Genomic DNA, 21,537 nt, shown 5'->3' with positions numbered 1-21,537 from the left:
CTTGTGCTTTTAGTGGCAAAAAAAAGCTTCCTTTTTCTTTTCTTTGCATAGTTAGATTTGTGGAAAACTAGGCATAAAACAAATGGAAGTCTTGTCTAGATCATTCTGCATGTGGGTTTGGGGGATTGTGGGCTTGTGGCAGTCCTCTCTTCCATGGAAGGCTGGGTCCAGTGGTAGATGGTACAGATCAAAGCCTTGGACCATTAACCAAAAGCTGCTGTGTATGAGGAAACTATCAACCCTGGCATGTGTTCTCCTTGCACTTGGGCAATAGTCGTGCAGCATTTTCAGTCTCTGTATTACTTCAGTCTGAAAAAGTATGACAGCCTAATGGATGGCAGAGTTTATATAAAAAAATTAGCATGTTGTGGGGCAGATGTTCACAAATATCCCTTACTTTTCATCCAGAAAAGCTTACTTACTTACCAGCAATCCAGAAAAAAAACTTTGAAAAGCCAGTTTCTCTCATTACTATAATAGGGCCTGTGACTGAATGTATACCTTAACGTTTCCCTCCTGTAGGTAACACACATGCCCAAATCTGCTTTCTTTTGTACCTTGTCTGTATCTCCGCCATACTCAGCTTGAGGCCATTAAATTTTTGTGATACCATAAACAACCAGACAGGTGGGGGTAATGGGAAAAAGTCTGACAGTTCTTGAAATGAAGCCTGTACATTGTTTGGTTTTTTCCTCTCTGAAGAATACTTCTTCCTGCTCCCCAGGCTACTGAGTACAGCAGAGTTCTCCTATGCCTTTCCTATCACATCCTTGGATCCTAATTGTACCACTGCTATGATTGATACATGGCTCAGGCTGGCCATGTGACTGCAGCAGCTGTTCTATTTGAGGCATTCAGCTATTGTCAGATAGTGTCTTTTAGATCACATTCCCTTCTTTGCTCCTCCCTTCAGCCTTAGTATTAAGTATTTGGGAGGCAGATGCTCATGTAACATGTCCTCTGACAAACCCACGCACAGTCCAAAACTCACCAATATAACAAATCCTACACTTGATTTTGTCTCTTAGTGTACCATTTACTTTCTGTTAATGTAGTTGATACTAGCTGATTGTGAATGGATTTTTGGGGTTTCTGTTGATAGTCTGTTTAGTTGAAATGCTAAGGAATGTCTGTCTTAATCTGCCGCCGTGCCTCCACAGTGCTGTGTTCAGTGTTTCACGTGCAGTTGCTCCCACAAAGCTCAGGGATGTCAGTGGGCAGTGACTTTTAAGACACCTGTGCACTTGCAGTATCAACCCTTCAGAAGAAGAGGGAAAGTGGGAAGATGTGCTACCATGACCAAATTGAAGGCACATTTGGGCTACATATTAGTTTTGAAGTACTCCCAGGCAGTAGTGAGGCACAAGCAAAACAAATCACGGCAGCCTAGGAAACTACTGCATAAATATGGTAACAGGAAATGCTGCTTTTCTTTTCTTTCTTTTATGTTTCCTTTCTTCCCCTACTATTTAAGCTGTCCTTTGTGCTAGAAGCTTACCCCGGTGCTAGGTGACAAACGCTTTGTAGGGGCGACTCCTTAGCAGCAGAGAGGAGCTTAAACGTCTGGAGATGGAGATGTTGCATAGCAGTGCTGGGAAAGACAAAGGATGTCTGAGAGACAGCGGTGCCCGTAGTGCCGAGGAAAGGCAGCTGTCCCTCAGGAGGAGCCCCACCCGTGCGCTTTGTAAATGCGGGCTGTCTGCCGGGCTCTGCCGCAGCGCCCGTGCCGCTCTGGGCTGGGCTGACAGCCCCACCTCGCGGCGCATCCCTTCCCAGGGAAAGCCAGCGCCTCCGGGCTCCCCCTCGCCTGCGCAGGGCGCATCTGACTGGGAGTCTCCGCCCAGGTTCTAAACATTCCTCAGGGTGTGCAGACACGGGTAAAGCGGTCAAGTTTCTTACGAATGGGCCATTCACAGCTTTCAGGTTTACGGATGGGCTTGATGACCTTAAAGGTCTTTTCCAACCTACATAACTCTATGATTCCTCCTGTGAGCCTGAAAATGTGAAAGGTGCAGCTCAAGTGATTTAGTAGTGTTGTAGTGGGCTTGTCAGAATGGCCTTGGTTCATGCTCCTGTATGCATCAGCTGCTGGCTGTATTTCCTTGATGTGCTGCCAGCTGGCTTCTCTCCGGCCATTGTTCAGATCTTCTGGAAGCCCTTTGGGAAAGGAAGAGTAAAGTGTTTTTAAAAAGGATAATAATTGCCTTTAATTTCCCAAAACATCTTTGCTTAGTGGACTGAAATAAGACAAGAATGGTGCACAGCACCTGGGGATTGGGTGCAGAAGAAATTACTTGGTTTTTGTATTTGCCAGCTGGACTTGCTTTTAGTTTTGGTTTTAGATTTGTCTTCAGGTTCTACACAGCACCATGCAGTCCAGGGCGGGTGTGTCAGTCGCACAGCTGTGGTGTCAAGCATTGCTTACAGTCCATTGCCAAAGAGAACAACTGTGTAGTATCTGACCCTTCAGACTCTTGGTCTGCTGTGGTATGTGATCTCCCCCAGTTCAGGTCATTTGGTGTTAGCAGTCTGGAGCATAAAAATTTCTCTCCTCCATCATGGATTGACGTTAAGGGAGTTCAGCTTATGTATGCTCTAATTCAGCTCTTGTTCGTCACAATGTCAGAGTACTCTCTACCACTGGGAGATACTCTGAAATGTGGTGGTCTGTGATGTGTTTCTGGAAGCCATTCTTCCTCTGCTTGAAGTACGTCACGTAAATCTTTGTAATTCCTGACCTGTGGAAGAGATCATACAGTATAGAAACAAGGTGGGTCCATATGAATTGCAGTGCATGAAGCATGGATGAGGAAGATGTACTCAGAAACAGCCTCACTCCAGCTGTGCTCAGCAAGTTCCCCTGCAGTGACACTCCTCTGCAACAACACTTGTTTTGTTCTTATCTATTTTCTGCTTAGCCGACAGAGGTTAGGAATATGGTCATCTGTCCCACTTGTGTGGGAGCAATGAGCAGGCTGGGTAGACTTGAGACAGGGCCAGTATTTTGGTGCTGTCATCACTCTCCTCTGTCTCTTCACTGTTCCCCCTCAAGTCTACTTCACAGTTTGGCTGGGTAGCACCTCATCCTTGTGGGCTGGTGTGGGAGCTGTCCACATGTGTGAGGAAGGGACAAAACAGTACTCTGCCATTTAGGAGGCACAGACTTTTAGTCAGGGCATATGTAACTTGTACAAGAGACCATTCACACGGACCCAGAAAACTGAGAGTGGGTCACAGCAGCTGACCACCTCCTGCTGTGTGGCTGTTGGGCAGCTGTGGGCTGGGTCAGGACTGATGTTCTTCTCTTGCCTTGCAGTGCTACTGATCCTCCTCCGCGGATCCGCATCATTAATGGCTACATCACGGTCGAGCCCCAGCCCCGGGGCCATGGGCGCTCCAGCCACACTCACGCAGACACCAGCAGTGCTCACCAGATTTCCCATTCTCTCTTCCTTCCACTACTGAGTTTGACTTTGCATAAGATAATGCTTCACTGAAACACAGGAGGACCCAAGCTGCAAGACTCTTGCCTTAAAAATCAAAAAAGAAACTTACGCAAAAAAGAAACTTATGCAAAAAAGAAATAGAAGACTGTGAGTGGGACACCCATTCTTTGGGGTGTTCTTAAACTGCCTCCTTTTCCTGAGTCCGGATCATTAACTCTATTAACTGGTTTGACCTTCCCAATAGAGGAGAAGATATTTTAATGAAAGTGTTATTTATCCTTCTCTTGCAGAAGAATGATTTCATGTTATCCCATAATACTTTGGGGAGATTATAATGCCGCTATAACATAGCTGTTGTTTAGCTGTTCGAGCCAAATTAAAGTACATATTTTCCACCTTGAATGCTTTGTAAAAAGATTTACATACCACTGACTTGTCTATTAGAGCAGAATATTTTGATCACATGAGCACAGCTGGGAAAGAGAGTCGGTACTTTATGTCTCTACTGGTAATACTTTCAATTGTTGCTTGCTAGGACTCCAGATTGCATATAGAGGTTCATGGCAACACCTGCAGTAGAATAAACCAGTGAACACTTGTGAACAGAATGTGTCTGCAGTCTGTTTGATGCTATTTAAGATGGGTACCCCTGAACCTCTAGTGGCCAAGAAAGGCTCATAAGTGCAAACTAATATACATTTAAGAAAAAAACCAATTCTGTGGGAACTTCACAAATCATAATGTTGGAGTCGCTCAAAAAGTTCTCAAGAGGTGATTTTCACAATTAAGACTAAATTCTAGAAAATTCTTTCAAGTTTTCTACTAAGTTCATAGCTAAGACTTTCCAAATTGTTTTAAGTCCTTTGCTGTCTCTGTGTTGTTGATTAGTGAATGTAAAGAAGCTTGGAAGTGGTGATGAATTTTCTGTATTTGTACAGGACATTCTCTTGTGATCACACTAAATTTATGAGCAATATTTCACCCCCATCTCTTAGCAGGGTTTCATTGCCTGGGAAGATGTCTTAAGTTTCACCCATGGGTGAACTTAGAGCCACTGTGTGGAGCTTAGTGACTTGGAAAGATAGTAGTCATCTATCCCAGTGAGACAACAAACCTTCAGGTTTCCTTTCTCTATGCCTTTACACAAACTTCACTGCTTTTTCCATTGACTGTAAAAAGTAGTTCTTTTTCATAGCTTTCTGTAGAACGTCAGAGGAGGAACAACAAAGGTTCCAGCTTTCCTAACAGGATTTTCATCTCTTGATCTCAAATTTCAGTTCATTTCCAGAAAGGCTGAACCTGAAAATAGCCTCTCTTTGCTGAGGAAAACAGAGAAAGGAGAGGCTAAGTGCCACAGTTAGCAGCAGCGTTGTGAGGAATTAAATATATCTGGGCTAGAGTAGAAGACAGCACCATCTCATTGTGTATTCTTTCTTACACATAGTACTGCAAGACTTGGAGTACCTGAATGCATTATGTCTTCCTTAGCTTTCACAGCAGCCAGGCTGATGATGTATTCTCATCATCAGAAGAGCTGGCAAGTAATGTCTCAACAGTTCATCACCTAGTCAGCAGGAATGGAAACTGATAATCCATGAAGTGTTTAGGTGTGAAGGAATACACAATAAATTGCCCAGGAATTATGATCTCAATGATGAAGTACAGTACAGAGATTGGTTTACAGCCTGAAAATTGACCAAAAAACCCTTTCCAAAATTTCAGTAGCAGCTGCTAAAAGAAGTTGAATATTCTTCAAATGTCCAGTACTTTACTGAATTTATCTGCTTTGACTAGTCTGCTTTCTCTACTAATGTGTTCAAGCTTTACATGGAATTTCTTGCACCTTAATTTCATTAAAACCCAAATTTGTTTTAAAACTTCTTCATGTTTGCAATTTAGCAACTGCATTTCTTAATGCATCACTTCTAATTTTTTTTTAAATGCAGAGTAAGTGTGCTGTACAGCTGGAGGTGTTTATGTCTGTTCTGTATGTGCTAAAACATAACATATTAGAGGTCTCTGTAGCACCTCTGCCTTACTGCACACAATCAGCTTGTACTGGCATGGCCCACCGCTCTATCTATCCACCACTCCCACTGGATCCTGAATCTTTTCTGTGCTTCACAAGTCTCCTACTCACCATTTTGTACAGTTAACAGGTCCAGAGCTCACACGCCCATCTCACGGGTCCCATACAATCACAGGTCCCCTCAGGTACCAGCACTGCTCCTCCGCCTACTTGGTACTTCTGCTCAGACCCAGCAGCTCCTGCTTGCTGATGGGTACAACTTGAGGTTTGCCAGTGAAGTGCACTCCAGACCTGCACACAATGGGTTGGCAGAAGATACAGACCCTCTCCTGCCCCATGGTTTGCCAGTGAAGTGCACTCCAGACCTGCACACAATGGGTTGGCAGAAGATACAGAAGAAGATACAGAAGATACAAATGGTGCCATGCATGTGTGCCTGTGACTTGAGGTCTCAGTCCAGCTGCTGGAGCTAAGCCTCTCACCTTCTTTGTTCTCCCTCACAGTTTCTGTTTTTCAGGATGCCCATTGTTGTCATGGTGGCTGGTGGCAAAGACTACCGCCCACTGTATTTAAGGAAAGATTTAATAAAGAGGATAGGACCAAGGATAGGACTTGATCAGTCACAGGGTATGTTCAGACAAGTGTAGAGAGCAGCAAACCAGGCTATTTTATATCGCTTCCTGTCTACTCCCTCTCCTTGTTTCTTCCCAATCTCCTTTCACTAAACATTCTTGTGTAAATTGTTCTTAGTCACTACCCCTCTCCCCTTGAACATCTCAAATCCTCACAATCCTCTTTTCCCCCCTTTTCTTATCAGTTATGAGGGTGGCCATCTCCAAAGCCGGGCCTGGGAGTCCCTTTCAATCATCCATCAATTAGTGACTAGAAACTTACAATCCTTGGCATCATCACTCTTACCTGTTTTCTATCACGTTTGTCTTTTTGTGTTCTTCCTTATCACTTCCCCTCTCATTTATTTTCCCTTTTGCACTGAATAGGTCCTTGATTAAGCTTAATTGGACAGATGCTCTTACCTTCACGTACCTACAGGACAAGACATTTTCCCAGTACAGTGACAAAAAGACAAGTGATTTTTATTGTTTGCAATGTGGATTTGAGTCAGGAATAGTACAGGCCAGGCCAAAAAGAGTACCAAACTCATCTTAAAGCTTCCTTTGCTGAAACCAGCTCTATATTCTAAACCCAAGAAACATAACTGTATTCCTGTCTGTGAAAGTCCAGCATGGAAAGAAAAATAGTAGGTGATGCAGTTAAAAGGTGATGCATGACACCTGGATCTAATAGCTTGTCTGACCTCGTGATGTAGCAGTGGTGCCACCAGCACCTTGCACTGAGCCCAGTGGAAGCAAATGACAGCATCTTTTTTTTAGCTTACTTGTGGCTTGTGAATGATGTGTAGCTTGCAGGAAGCATGGCTGCTGGATGACTGCCAGAGCAGATACAGGGATGCCCTGTGTATTAGAAACTTGTTTGTCTAAAACGCATCACTTCTGAATTGAAACTGTACCTTTAACCTACTTTCTCAAGGTCCAAACTGTTTATTAGTAAGTTTAAAATGGACACCAACACATTAGACCACAGTCATTGAGGCATTGAGAAAAGGGAAGCAAATACATAATGCATGCCTTTTGTGATAATACCTGTCTGATCTCTGAGATGCCTCTTCTTGGCCTGACCAAGAGTTTTCAAGGAAACTCTTGCATAGTCATTGATTGTCCATAATCCAGGTGTTGAGCTGTTCACGGAGGTGCCCAAATGTGCAGTATGCCTCAGCTAACACTAGATGTTGCCCATGTACTTCAGAAGCTGATAGTCATCACGCAAAAGGAAACAGGCTTGAGGCTTTCGGAAAACTACCCTAGGTACATAGCTATGGGCTCCCTACTTCAGAATTATTTCAGTCAGCAGTACAACTAGATTTCTGCTTCACTTTAAATGGTGGTTAAGCTTTCTTATTCTTCTCACCATTGTTCATATCTGGCCAGTCCTGTCTGAATGGTGATCTGAAAGGAAACTCTTACCTGCCTTCTTAAAATTTTCTTTGGGATTTTTTGGAGTTTTTTTTGTTACCTCTGTATGAAGCAGTGCTACCCAGGGTGGAAATATGCACAGTATAAGTGGATGTGGCAAAGTTGTTACTAAGCCTTCAGTACATGCTCACTGTTTTCTGTCTGTGTCCTCTGTGTCTTGTTCTGTTTGTCATCTTCTTCTCTCTTGAACAAAAAAAAACTTATGTGGTTAAAACACTGGAGTGGAAAATTCGAGTACTTTGATCAGATTCCTGCTTATCCAGGCATAATTTACCTGTTTTAGATTAGTTTTGCTCTCTTTGGGCCTTGCTGTCTCTTTTCTTAAGAAGGGCCGTAGTGGTGCTTCCTCCCCACATAGGGGTGTTACATTCTTAAATATATACCTAAGTGCTTGAACCAGACTGATAAAATTATGTGGGAGAAAAGTACACTTAGAGATAAAACCATTACCTATATTAAAGATGAGAATTCTATCCCACAATATTCAGCTCTCTAGGGTGTCATGTATTTGAAGGAATTAATGGCCAGTGTACATACAGTCCTGGCAGCCAATTCCTCTGAACTCTGGCCAGACCACTGCTCTTGTTCTTTTGAGGCGTACCTTGAAGCCTTTGCCATATGCAAATCCTTCAAAGTGCTTTAATCATGACTCTTTCACAGAAAATGAAACCACAGGAGCCCTGAATTCCATCCAATGACCATAATTAAACAGCAGGCTGGCTGTAGATCTATCACCCTGCTGCAGGAGAGACTCTGCACTACTTCTGCCTCTTTACCTGTGAGAGAAAGCCACTTCCGCTCCCAGTCCTTCTGCCTTTCTTGAAGAAATTATCTTCCTTCCTGGTGTGCTAACAAAAAGTATCATCTGTGATTTTTTGGTTTTACTGCTCTTCTTCTTGGGATTCATATCACTTTTGGTTTTTATATCAGTTATTCTCCCAGTGGAATCGAGGTGCTTCATCTTAATTCTTAATGTTATACAGCATTTCAAACACAGACTGTCTGGATGATAAATCCATGTACTCTATCAGACATGCTCAAGGCCTGAATGACTGGCTACTAACAAGCAAAACATAGCTACCTAGTGCATGTCCTCCTGCTTACTATTTTGATTCATCTTTCACACAGAAAGAGGTCCTTAGCAAGACAAACTCAATGACCCATTTGTCAAGGATCTCTGACTATACAGAAATCTCACCAGGTAATTTTCTTTCTCTGGACTGGTCTGTGAGTGACTTCTCTGTAGTCAGACTGAATTAGAAAAATCTACAACACAGACTTCATCTGTTTGAAGAGAGAAAATAGAAGATTTGACATTTAATTGCCACAAAGTTAGACAGCAGGAGTGTTTGAACTATTGTGGGTTTGTCCTGGCAGGCAGCTGAACCAGACAGCCACTTGCTCAGTCCCCCACAGTGGCGTGGGGAGAGAGATGGAAGGGTAAAAATGACAAAACTTGTGGGTTGAAACAAGTCAGTTTGATAGGTAAAGCAAAAACTTTGTGTGCAAACGAAGCTTCAGCAGGCAGGTGTTCAATTGTCTCTGGGAAAGCAGGGTTTCATCACTTATAATGATTGCTTGGGAAGACAAATACCATAACTCCAAATGCCCATACTCCTTCCCCCTTTTTTGCCCCTCAGCTTTATAGGCTGAGCATGATGCCATACAATATGGAATATTGTTGGGGTCGGCTGTCCAGCTGTGTCCCTTCCCAGCCTTTTGTGCACTCCCCTCCTGCTCAGTGGCCAAGCAGGATGAGAAACAGAAGAGGACTTGCATTGTTCAAGCACTGTTCAGCAGCATCTAAAAAAAATGGATGTCATCACTGTATCCTCGGCACCAGTGCACAGAGCCATACAAGCTACTATGTAGAAAATTAACATTATTGAGCAAAACCCAGTACAGATATGGAGGAAGAGATTATACCTGCATTTGAAGTCTTATATTTGAAGTTGCCAAAACTTTGTTCTTTTTCTTTAACAGATAATATATGTTTCATTTATAAGTAATGATGTCTAAGAAGCTCTCTCTCTCACTGATATCAAATCCTCTGTTAGAGCAAACAGCACATTTGACAGATATTCAAATGAGGGGCTATTAAGGGCTGTCAATAATACCAGCAGTCCAGGAGAAAGTGCCTTGAGATTTGTACATAACACAGAACTACAAGACAGAACAACAGCAAGTTGTAAGTAACCCTTTGAATGTTGAAAGATATCATTTTTAAAGATCTGCATTTGAATCTGCTTATTTATAGACTTAAAAATTTAGGGAAAATGTTGTCTAAATGGTTCTTTCAAAACTGTGATACTGACTCTTAAGGAATATTCTCTATCATGGTCTGAGTGAGGTTGACCTGGTGCCACCTACTGGGAATTTATCTGTACTTACTAACATAGGTTAGATGATTAAAGGGGCTGGAGCATCTCTCTAATGAGGAAAGGCTGAGAGAAAGCTGGGTTTGTTCAGCCTTGAGGAGAAATTACTGACAGGGGACCTCACCAATGTCTATAAATTTCTCAAGGGAGCATGTTAGGAGCATAGATGAGACCATCTTCTTAGTGGTGCCCAGCAATAGGACAAGAGGCAACAGGCAGAAACTGATACACAGGAAGTTCCACCAGAACTGAGGAAGAACTTTGTTGCTATGCAGGTGACTGTGCATGGAACAGATTGCCCAGAGAAGGTGCAGAGTGTCCCTCACTGCAGATATTCAAGAACCGTCTGATCACAATCCTTTGCCAAGTGCTCTGGGACGACTGTGCTTGAGCAAGGAGGTCAGACCAGCTGATCCGCGGTGGTCCCTTCTGATCTGAACCATTCTGTGATTCTGTTTATAGTTACAGTGTTCAGAACTGGAAATCTCAGTTCCTGAAACAGTACTCTCTGGAGTACGGGCCTGTTCAATAACTGAGCATGTCATTTTTCTTATGAAAATTATTATGACTGATTGAATGTATCTCAAGTCTGTAATATTATAGACCCCTTCAGGGTCTGTTTCTTTCTACTGACAAGGTTAGTTTTTTGGTCTGTATTCACGGGTTGAGCAGCGGGTAGAGCAGCCTGCTCAGAAATGTGTAGCACCTGCCTGTGTATACAGTACTGAAGTAAAAACATCATCAAAATTCTATGTAAGAAGTAGAAAGCACACAGAACAGGCTGTTCTGCTCTTGGCAGTTCTGTGTGCTGCAGGAACCTGAAAAACTTTGGCAACTAGTCCCAAAATTGCTGTTATGGTGAGGGCAATGAATACAGAGGCATAGGGCAGGCCTGAGTTTGTAAACTCTCTCAGCTGTCAACAGTTCTTGGTTTTGGCACATTTCTAAGCTAGATGTGTTTTTGTGTACTTAGTAACATCTAAGTACTAAGTACTAAGATTTATCTTCCATAAACTTGTTCCATCTCCCTTTAGACCCTTGTAATAGTGTTTGCAGTATGTTTTGTCAAATGTCTCTACGGATGTGCTTGTTTCCTATATGAAGAAATACATCCCTATTTATTTTTAACCAGACTCTCAGTAACTTTATATGTCCTTGAAAACAGCTGAACTGTTTTCAAATGAAAATGTCCACAAGTAGTATCACCTTGGGCAAAGACCTAATATAGGGTATGCTCTAACAAATATACTGTGTATTAGCTTTGGAAACATTTGAACACAAGCTCCTTCAGCCTATTCTAAAAAATACATATTTCTTAAAATGTAGCTTTGTCTTGGTAAATATTGTATTTGTTGGCTGGCAGCCCTTGTAGCTAGCACTTCTTGACATTCAAAATATGTAACACAAACTCAGTGACATGTGTCTTTGTCATATTGGAAAAGGTTACATGGCAGCCTGGAGGAACCTGGAGGTTCGCAGCTCAGACAGCTGGAGAAGGTAATTGGATGTCACTCTCCAAAGCTCTGGCATTTTCTGTTAGTTATGTTAGATTTTATGTTAGCTCCTTTGTTGTATGACTGCTTTCACATCACAGTCTGTCTGTTGGAATCCAGAGACCTTGGAAAATGTTGTTGGAATAGATCTGCCTATACCTTGTGGAGAATCCGCACAGGGCAGTGGATGCCCAGGGAGTCTGTGTCCCCTTGGGAAGCCCATGCTGAAGCAGGCTTCTGGCAGGACCTGTGGCCCAATGGAGCGAAGACCCCATGCTGGAGCAGATTTGTTGGTGGTCTTGTGATCCCATGAGGGATTCACCCCTGACCAGTCTTTTCCTTAATGACTACACCACAGGGAACAAACCAGCGCTGGAAGAGTTTGTAAAGAACTACAGCCTTTGGGAAGGACCCACGCTGGAGAAGTTCACAGAAGACTGTCTTCCATGGGGAACACTCCATGCTGAAGTAGGTGAAGAGTGTGAGGAGTTCTTCCCCTGAGGAGGAAGGAGCAGCAGAAACAACATATGATGAACAGACCACAACTCCCATTCCTTCTTCCCTTGCACCACTGGGGAGGTGTGGAGGAGCTGGAGAATTTGTGAGTAAAGTTGAGCCTGGAAAAAAGGGGAAGGTGAAGTAAATGTGTTTTAAGGTTTAGGTTTTATTTCTTATTACCCTACTCTGATTTAATTGGTAATATATTAAGCTTATTTTCCCAGGTCAAGTCTGTTCCTTCCATGATGGTAATTGCAGAGAGATCTCTCCCTGAACTTATCTCAACCCATGAGCTTTTGGTTATATTTTTTCCCTTGTCCCATAGAGGAGTGGAAGTGATAGAGCAGCTTTGGTGGGCATCTGGCATCCCGCTAGAGTCAACCTACCACAAGCTGGCACAGGTTTCAGAAAGGTAGGTCAACAGCAACTCTTCAAATGTTTGACCTTCTTTTTCAGGAAAATCATAACTACCAGTTTTCTGTGTTGCATTAAAGAGTATGACATAAATGCTTTCAAAATAGACTTTTTCTCTATTTGTATTTACTCCACTGAAATTCACAAACTTTTCCTCCCTTAGTTGGTCTTCCAAGAAGAGCTAGATAATAATAAACCTGAGATTTTGGTTAATTCTACCAATGACCAACATTGCCGAAAAACACCACTCATCATTCAGGTAGACCACACCTATGGAAATTAATTATATACAAGCTGTTCTAGGGAAGGACTAGTAAAATTATGTGTGTGAAAAAAAGTAAAAAAGGTAAAAAAGTACTCAGAAGTTCAAGGTTATTTGTTCCTGTATAGCTCTGCATAATATTTAATTCCTAATAAGGAAGGTATTACAGAGCTATCCTCTGAGTAGTAATAGCCTGTTTGGTTTTCTCCTATTTTTTCTAGTGGTTTTAGACTTCCTAGGGCTGTATTTAAATGTGTAGGTTTTACTTTTCTGTACTTTGAAGCAATCAAATAAATGGAAATTAAAAGCCACTTTGTTTTACTATTCTTTGGAAATTTCACTAATATAATCTGAAATGCATATGTTTTATTTTTTAGTCATGAACTAAACAAATGTTTCTTGCTCCCTGCATCTGTTGAAACTTAGATAATTCCAAGAAAGCTGTATTATACATTCAGTAAGAAAATGGCTTTATAATGTATGTCTTCATTTCAACAGGTGTACTGGATGCATTAATTCCTCGTAATCTTCTTAAATTACACAGAGATATTTGTAAATTAAACAGGCCTAATAAATATTGACAGACATGTCAGAGGGATTGTTACTGGGGTGTTGGCCTGAGAGGTACAGAGTTTCTTCATGTACAAACCTGCCCAAGATAACAGTGTATTTAATTTCTGTAGATGCCAACTCTGCCAACAATTTTGAATGTTTAATGAAAAAATAGGGACATTACTAGTGGGACTTGAGTCTGAATAACCATGCCATGGGAATGGGTTTATCCCAGTGTACATTTGTTTATGATTACCTGCGTGCATGTCCAAGCTTGGTTATAAGCTCAAAAATTTTATGATTTAATGATATCTTTTGTTATTCAAAATTAATTAATGCACTATTGGATTTTTATTGGATACAGCTGTAGAAAGCTTGTATTTATAGTTTTTAACTACGCGTATCTATTTAGGTTGATAGTTCGTACCCAGGATTGTGACATTGACTTGCTGCATGGACAAAATGGGATTGTTGCAGGGTAGTCAATGATTGTGAGCTTGCAACTGCTAACTTTTGTAAATATCTGTAAATAGGTAATGTAAAACATTCTAATCTTGCATAGAGGTATGTCTTTATCCAGACTTCAATACTTGCATCACTGTCGTCACTTAGGTGAACAATTTGAAATACCTTCAGCTTTTGACTTCATTCAGACTGAACTTGTCAAACTGCAGCTGTAAAAAATAGTCTCACATAAGAAACATCACACTTGTACATATGAGCATTTACACTCAGGCTTAGGATGTTTTTGGGTGTAGAACTCTTAGATCTATCTTTACTCTGTGCCTGTGTGAATACCTGTGCATTCTGTTCCCATGGCTTGCCATGCTCAACACTTTAGTTCCCTTTTCACTGAAATAATTCTCATTGGTGATCAGATCAATGCAATTGCTAACCTCTTCAACCACACAAAAAATAGAAATAAGGATTGTATTCAACTTTTTTGGCATCACTTAATTGACAGATTGGGACCTACTTGAGTGTAATTAATTTTTGTTTGTATGTTTAATATTTTTGCAGAAAATGGCAGTACTGGGTAGACTGCAAATACACACTGTTATTCACACACTTGTGATACCTGTTCATAGGTATCACAAGTTTGCCACTCTATCATAAAGTTAGTCAATTCTTTAAAAGAATTTTGTAACAATGGAAATAGTAGCATTCGCTCAGTGCAGTAACTTTGTTCTGCATATAATCCATCTGATATATTACCTGTGATGGTAAAGTATCTATCCATAAAACTTTCCTCCCTGCTACTCCATGTATGGTAGTTATTCTCAGGAGCAATCTCTATGGCTAGACCTCAAGTTTTTATTATCAGCCTTTAATTGCATGACAATATGTTACCTTTTACCACAGGATATGCATCCTGGCTGTGAATGACCGCTGGATTCTTGAAAGTCTGTAAAAACCAATGTTTTGTTTTGGCCATCGTGGTTACTTCTGTTTTTCCTGGAAAGGAATTAGCTCCTACTGTAAAACAATTAAAACACCTAACACTAAAGTTCCTAAAAAAGCCATGAATGTGCCTCTTCTCATATGAAGTGGTGTTGATTCAATGGTTTGGCTCAATCTGGGACACAGTACTGCTTTGATTAATTTATTCATATTGCAATTGAAATTATTTCTCTGGTTTTGCAGTAGGTGATTACTTTCAGGGAAGCTAAAGTTACAAATATGGATTCTCTTGTACTTATGTACATGATAAATTTATATCATATTTTGAATCATATTATCATAGAATATCCTGAGGTGGAAGGAATCACAAGGATTATTGAGTTTAGATCATACCCTATGCAGGACACCCCAAGAGTCACACTATGTGTCCCAGAGCATTGCCCAAATGCTTCTTGAACTAGACAGGCTGGGTGCCACAGGCTGGCCACTTCCTTGGGGAGCTTGTCCCAGTGCCCAGCCACTGTCTGGTCTTAATCTCCACGCTAAAGCTCCCCTGATACAATTTCAGGCCATTCCCTGGGATTCTGTCACTGGTCAGCAGAGACAAGAGATCAGTGCCTGCCCGTCCTCTTCTGCTCACAAGTTGTACCTGCAGTGAGATCTCCCCTCAGTCTCCTCCAGGCTGAGCAGGCCAAGAGACCTCAGCTTTCCCTCAAGGCCCTTCAGCATTTCTGTAGCCCCTCTTTGGGCACTCTTCAACAGCTTTATATCTATTTTCACATTGTGTAACCCAAAACTGCCCCCAGCACTGGAGGTGAGGCCGCCCCAGAGCAGAGTGGAGCAGGACAATCCCCTCCCTTGCCTGGCTGTGCCTGATGGCCCCCGGACACAGCTGGCCGTCCTGGCAGCCAGGGCACTCACTGCTGGCTCATGTCCAGCTTGCCCTCAACCCCCCCTCAGATCTCTTTCTGCAGTACTGTCTACAGTATCTCGTTCCCCAGGCTAGCTGCACATCTAGGACTGCTCCATTTTAGGTACAGAATCTGGCTCTTTCTCCAGTTAAACTTCATATTGTTGGTGATTGCAACACCAAGTCCTGTAAATTTGTCCAGGCCTCCCTTTGGGCTCTCTCAACAGTCAACAGCTCCTCCCAATTTAGTGGCATTAGCAGACTTTGTATAACTTCAAGAGTTTTTCAAATGGTACTTTGCAGAAAAATACTGTACAAAATACTTTTAAACCATTTTCTGTACAAAACACATTTTAACCAGCATTTATTCCTCACTCAAAAATACATACCATTATCTGCCTGCTTTTGCTTTCTGGTTTTCATGTCCAGTGGGTGGAAATTGAACTGATTACTACTGATATGATTTTGTTGTATTTGTAAGGCAACTGTTCAAAGAAAACTCTGATGCCAAAATGAAGAAACCTTCCACTGAAGTGAAACTCTGGGAGGTCAAAGGAATAATTTTAAATGCAGAAATACAAAGAAGAGTACTGCTTTTTTAATGAAATACCATGTCTCACGTACCTGTAGTCTTTGGAGGTCTTCTGTTATTGTTTAAACCTCGCAACCTTACACTTTATTTGCTGTATGTTGTATATTCATTTTCACTTACACAGCTGTCAGTTTATAAAGGCATAGTGTATGTCAACTTTTGTAAATTCCTGTTTCACAAATTATTAATTAAAACGTAGAGCACTAGCATATCAGAGTACCGCTGTGCTCATTATGGGATTTTTCTTTTTGGGAATATTCACCTGCTGCACCATCACTTGATTCAGCCAAATGGTTCTGTGATTCTCTAGTGGTGAGCCTTCTTCAAACCCTGTGATCCAGCACACAGAGTTGGAAGGTTTCTTCCTAGTGTTAATTACAGAGTTGTTCATCTGTTAAATGATAAATGTATATATCTGTGTTTGGTGAAAACCTGCAGTTGGATGAAGAGGTATAGCAAAGTGTACATAGTTATATATACTGTGGAGTCTTTCAAAATTATCAGACATTAAGTAGTAATTAAACATTAAACATACTTAAAACATTAAGTAGTAATCTTATAAGCTGAAGAGAATATAGCTGTCTGTACTTCTGGATGGTAAAAATAGGGAGAACAGAATAAGAAAACTGTGACAGCATTGTAATCAGGAGTATGCATCTGTTTACAACTCTTAGAAAAATATTCTTTCATAGCATAGGAAATTCCACATTGGCATATGCAAAGCAGTGCTCTCATGGACAATGTTTATCTCTGTTTGCGAATTTTACTTTATTTTGACTGGTTTTACATATATCACTTACTTACACTTGTCTGACTGTTTAAAACTTCGACACTTTGGGTGTCATGTGCCCAAAGATGACTTTAGGATACATCAAAAGTAAAAAAAAATGTTGAAGTAGAAAAAACAACCAAACTCAATTTAAATTTAAGAACAAAATATACTTGGACCAAGTTATCCTATACACCTCTCTCAGCTTCATTTATGGAAACATAAATGAAGCTGAGAAAGGTGTATAGGATTTGAAAAAACCTCTGAGGTATATAGGGATTTGAAAAGACCTCTAAGATCATCAAATCCATATATTAACCCAGCACTGCCATGTTCACTACTCATCCATGTCCTTAGGCACCCTGTCTAAAATAATACCTCCAGGGATCATGATTTCACCACTTCTGTTTGTATACCTGAAAACCTTTCAGTGAAGAAGTTTTTCCTTATATGAAATCCAAACTTCACCTGGCACAACTTGAGGCCATTTCCTCTTATCCTATTTCTTTCTGCCTGGAAAAAAAGGCCAAACCTTCCCTAGCTACAATCTCCTTTTGAGTAGCTGTAAAGAACACTGAGGGCTCCCCTGAGCCTCCTTTTCTCCAGGCTAAACAATCCCATCTCCTTCAGGTGTTCCTCATAACACTTGTGTTCCAGGCCCTTCACCAGCTCTGCTGCCCTTTTCTGGGCACACTTCAGCACCTCAATGTCCTTCCTGTCATGAGGTGTCCAGAGGTGCACATGGAACTTGAGGGGTGGCCTCACCAGTGCTGAGTACAGGGGGAGAATTGCTGCCTTGGTCGTGCTGGCCAGGAGGTAGGCCAGGATTGGATTCACCTGCCACCCCAAGAAGCAATCTGATTACATTCTTCCCCCATCTTTTAGGTCCTCTCCTTCTGCAGGGAGCTGAGAGGGTGAGAGGGCTGCATCCCTTCCTACGATGCAGCCAGCTGCGGCGCTTATCTGAGGGGGGGCTGAGCATGGCTCCACCAGTCAATCTCCTCTTCAGAAGAGCATCTGAGTCCCTGATGCCCCTTAGCCATTCTGCCTCCTCTCTTAGCTCTGACATGAGGCTGAGCAGCTTGTCCAGTGGCTGAGCTAGGGGCACCTCACACAACTGTTGTCCCTAGTGCCATCTCATAGTGGTGACAGGCTCTGGCCCTCCCCACAGCCTGACACCCAGATGGATGCATGAGTCTGAGGGAGCTCTGGCTAGGTTCCCCACATCCTTTCTGGTGCATGCAGAGGGATCCATGCAGGGATCTGGCTGCTGCCATGCCTAGTTGTGCCTGCATGGGATGGGAGCTACCTCTCATCAGAGTCCCAGCAGTCTTTACTTAAGCACTTCTCTCTACACTGAGATTGAATTTTTGCCAGTTTAGGAAAACTCCCTATGGTGCTTGATGAAATCCACTGCTCCAGAGTTTGACCACCAGCGCAGTTCACCTCAAAGTTTGCAGATTTCTGCCATACCTAGTTTTGGTAGAAAAAAGTTTCTGGGATAATATGGTAATTCATTGTTCCGAAGCAGCAGACATTGCAGGTCTGATGTGTGATATCCTGGATACATTGGCTTGTGCTGCTGTGTGTCCCTGGAAGTGGACGGGAGCAGTGTAGCAGCCTGTTGCAAGGTGAACTGGAAAAGTGAATGAAGGGCTTGTATCTGTTTCACATCTTACTTTGAATTATATCACGGAACTGTGTGCAGTATTCCATAATTAAGCATAAAATGGAGGCATCCAGCTGTACTCATGGATATACTGTGCCTGTAGCTGGAAATGTGCCATAGTTGTTATTAAAAGTTTCTTTTTCTTTCTGATGTCTGTAGCTACAACTAATACAAGATAAACAGGCTATGTGCCAATTTATCTAAATTTCTCTGCTCAGACAGTATCAAGTACCTAAGAGATTATTGAATCCAAATTGAAAAACACAAAGAATTACATTTGAGGTAATTATTTCCTAATTATTTCTCTATTTGAATATCAAGATTTTGAAATACTTTCTGCTGCAGATTTTGATATCCTAGAGTTAGTTCCTCTGGAAAGTCACCAAGGTAGTGAGGGGGTTGTTAACACCTGACATACTAACAATGTCTTAGAGAACTTTAACAATGTCTGAGAGAACAGGGTTTGTTGATCTGCCTAGAGAAGACTCTAAAGAGTCTTCTAAGTTGTTTGGGGTTGGGGTTCTTTTACTTTGTCCTTTTTTTTTTTACCATGTGGGTGAGAAAATACTGAAATAGTTTGCTCACAAAGATTTTTAAATATCCATCCTTGGAAATACCTAACACTTTACTGGACAAGCAGAGACAAGTGCTCTACTGGAAAAGAGACCTAACTTGATTAGTGCCACTTTGAGCAGGAGGTTCATATACAGGATCCTGGAGGTTTCTTTTGGCCTAAAATATGCCATGATTCTATTGTTCATGATTCTAATTATATATTAAGGGCCATGGTGACTTTGCTTTTAACAAATGTGGTCCTTAAATTTTCACAGCTGAGCACAAAACTGAGATATCTCATGGTTCAATTTTTTTATTTTTTTTTTTACCTTGTAGCCTGTTATACGGCAAAGTTTTAAAAGTTGTTGCCAGGATCTTTTCTAATGTGATGTTCAATCACATCCATATAGTCTGGCATTACAATTTATTTTAGGTTATACTTGTAGTATATTACCACTCAGGCAACTTACTAGCAGTGACAGAAAGAAAACCTATCCACAATTAATTCCACATTTAATCCACATCTAGGTTTAGCCCTGGCAGTTCAACCGAACAATTCCAGGCTCTTCTGCTGAGCTGTAAACTGGTTTTTATTATCAATATTTTTGTCTGCAATGCAACCATCCTTCTTCTCACAAAGTATATTGACTCCATAACCCAAACAGCAATTACCTACCTATAAAAACATGTTGATATAAAATAAACAAAAGATGACATTTTGAGGAACCCAAGAACACAGCTGAAAAGAAATGGCAGTGTACAACAACTGCCTTTATGGAACTAATAAAAATTATTCATTGGGGAGCTTCTCAAAATTTGGCAATTTCTCTTGCCTTATGTAATTTTTCTCTTTTATCAACCCTGATGGCAAAATATTAAATTGTAGCAGTGAAGAAACACTACATGTTTATTTGAATGTTTTTTGGTTTTCCTTCAAAATTTTACAACGTTGGACTTTCCTGAAAATTGAATGTGTTTTTGAAGTGTGATTTGTTTGTCATTGGTAGATCATAGAAGACAGTTAAGATGTCTGGGATAGTAAAATCTCTTGCCTCGATTCATTTAGACCTTGAACGAGACAATATAACAAACACTGGGGAAGTTTGGTCATCTTGAGACTATGATTTACAGTGATAGTTAAAAAGTACTTGTCTGATTTAAGCACTTACCTGCTCTTTGATATTCAATACATGAAAAAAATGACAAGAAAATTTTTTTTCCTTCCTATCTGTCCTTAATTTACTCTGTCTTTAATACCCACCCTGTTTTCATGCTTAGTGGATGGGGTGGGGATTTTTGGTGGGCTTTATTTGGTTGGTTGGGGCCTTTTTGTTTGGTTGGTTTTGGTTTTGTTTTGGGGGATTGTTTATTTGTTTGTTTGTAGTTTTTTATTGAGGGGGGTTGATCGGTTGTTTTTTTACTGACTCATCAGGTTTTTCTCTTAAGTTTCACAGCATAAGGATGCAAATAAAACCATTAGCTAGATGTCTGCAGCATGACTGGGTCTGTAGGATGGTGTTCCTTTGATCTAACACTATATTCTATTGCATAGTGAAAACCTCAGAGGTTACACAAAATTAAAGAACAAAACAACAATAAAGCTTGTGTTCCTTGTTTCAAGTGAACAGTTTTGATATAAAAAATGTGAGAATTTGCCAGGTAAAGAGAAATGAGTCAGTGGAAATCTCATAAGGGTTTAATAAGACCAAATTCAGGGTGCTGTATCAGTGTTAGGGCAACAGCACAGGCTGGGGATGAACAGGTGGAGAGCAGCCCTGAGAGAAGGACTAGGGGTGCTGTGGCTGAGAGGCTGGACATGACCCAGCCATGGGCACTCCCAGCCCAGAAAGCCAAACGTGTCCTGGGCTGCATCTAAAGCAGCGTGGGCAGCAGGGGAGGGAAGGGATTCTGCCTCTCTGCTCTGATGAAGGATGGAGCATGTCTTCTGTGAGGAAAGGCTAAGAAAATTGGGATTTTTGAGCCTTGAGAAGAGAATGCATCAGGGTGACCTAGTTGCAGCACCCAGATCCCTCTGGATGGCATCCTGTCCTCTGGGAGTGTCATCTGCATCACTCAGCTTAGTGCCATCTGCAAATTCATTGAGGGTGCACTCAATCCCTTCATCTGTGTCACTAACAAAGACATTAAGTAACACTGGTCTCAATATGGACCCATGGGGGACACTACTTATTACTGATGTCCATCGAGAGTCTAAGCCATTAACCAACTACCCTCTGGATGCCAATTGTCCAATTGTTTTCTCAGTCCACTCATCAAATCCATCTCTCTGCAATTTAGAGAGAGAAATGTTGTGGGTGACTGTGTCAAAAGCTTTGCAGAAGTTCAGATAAATGACAGCTGATCCACTGGTGGAGTCACTCCGTCAGAGAAGGCCAGTGTAGGCTGATCAGGAAGGACTTGCCCTTGGTGAAGCCTTGCTGTCTGTCACAAATCACATCCCACTCCTCCATGTGCCTTTACATTTAGCAGGAAAATTAATTTTCAGCACTTATTATGA

General features: G+C 41.5%; 1 protein-coding gene across 2 annotated transcripts in view; it reads left to right on the top strand.

Moving 5' to 3' along the window:
• The window catches only part of TRABD2A (TraB domain containing 2A), an 81,124-nt gene extending 77,056 nt beyond the window's left edge, over window positions 1-4,068 (top strand). The window contains exon 6 of one of the 2 annotated variants that reach the window (XM_039724187.1): window positions 3,317-4,068. In XM_039724187.1, the coding sequence (XP_039580121.1) occupies window positions 3,317-3,497 (181 nt within the window). In that variant the 3' untranslated portion in view covers window positions 3,498-4,068. The remainder of the gene's footprint in view (window positions 1-3,316) is intronic. The other variant, XM_039724186.1, reaches the window with a different exon arrangement.
• The last annotated feature ends 17,469 nt before the right edge of the window (window positions 4,069-21,537 follow it).

Source organism: Passer montanus, unplaced genomic scaffold (assembly GCF_014805655.1).
Source record: "Passer montanus isolate IOZ18808 unplaced genomic scaffold, ASM1480565v1 scaffold52, whole genome shotgun sequence".
NCBI lineage: Eukaryota > Metazoa > Chordata > Aves > Passeriformes > Passeridae > Passer > Passer montanus.
This window is presented reverse-complemented; position numbering and strand designations above follow the sequence as displayed.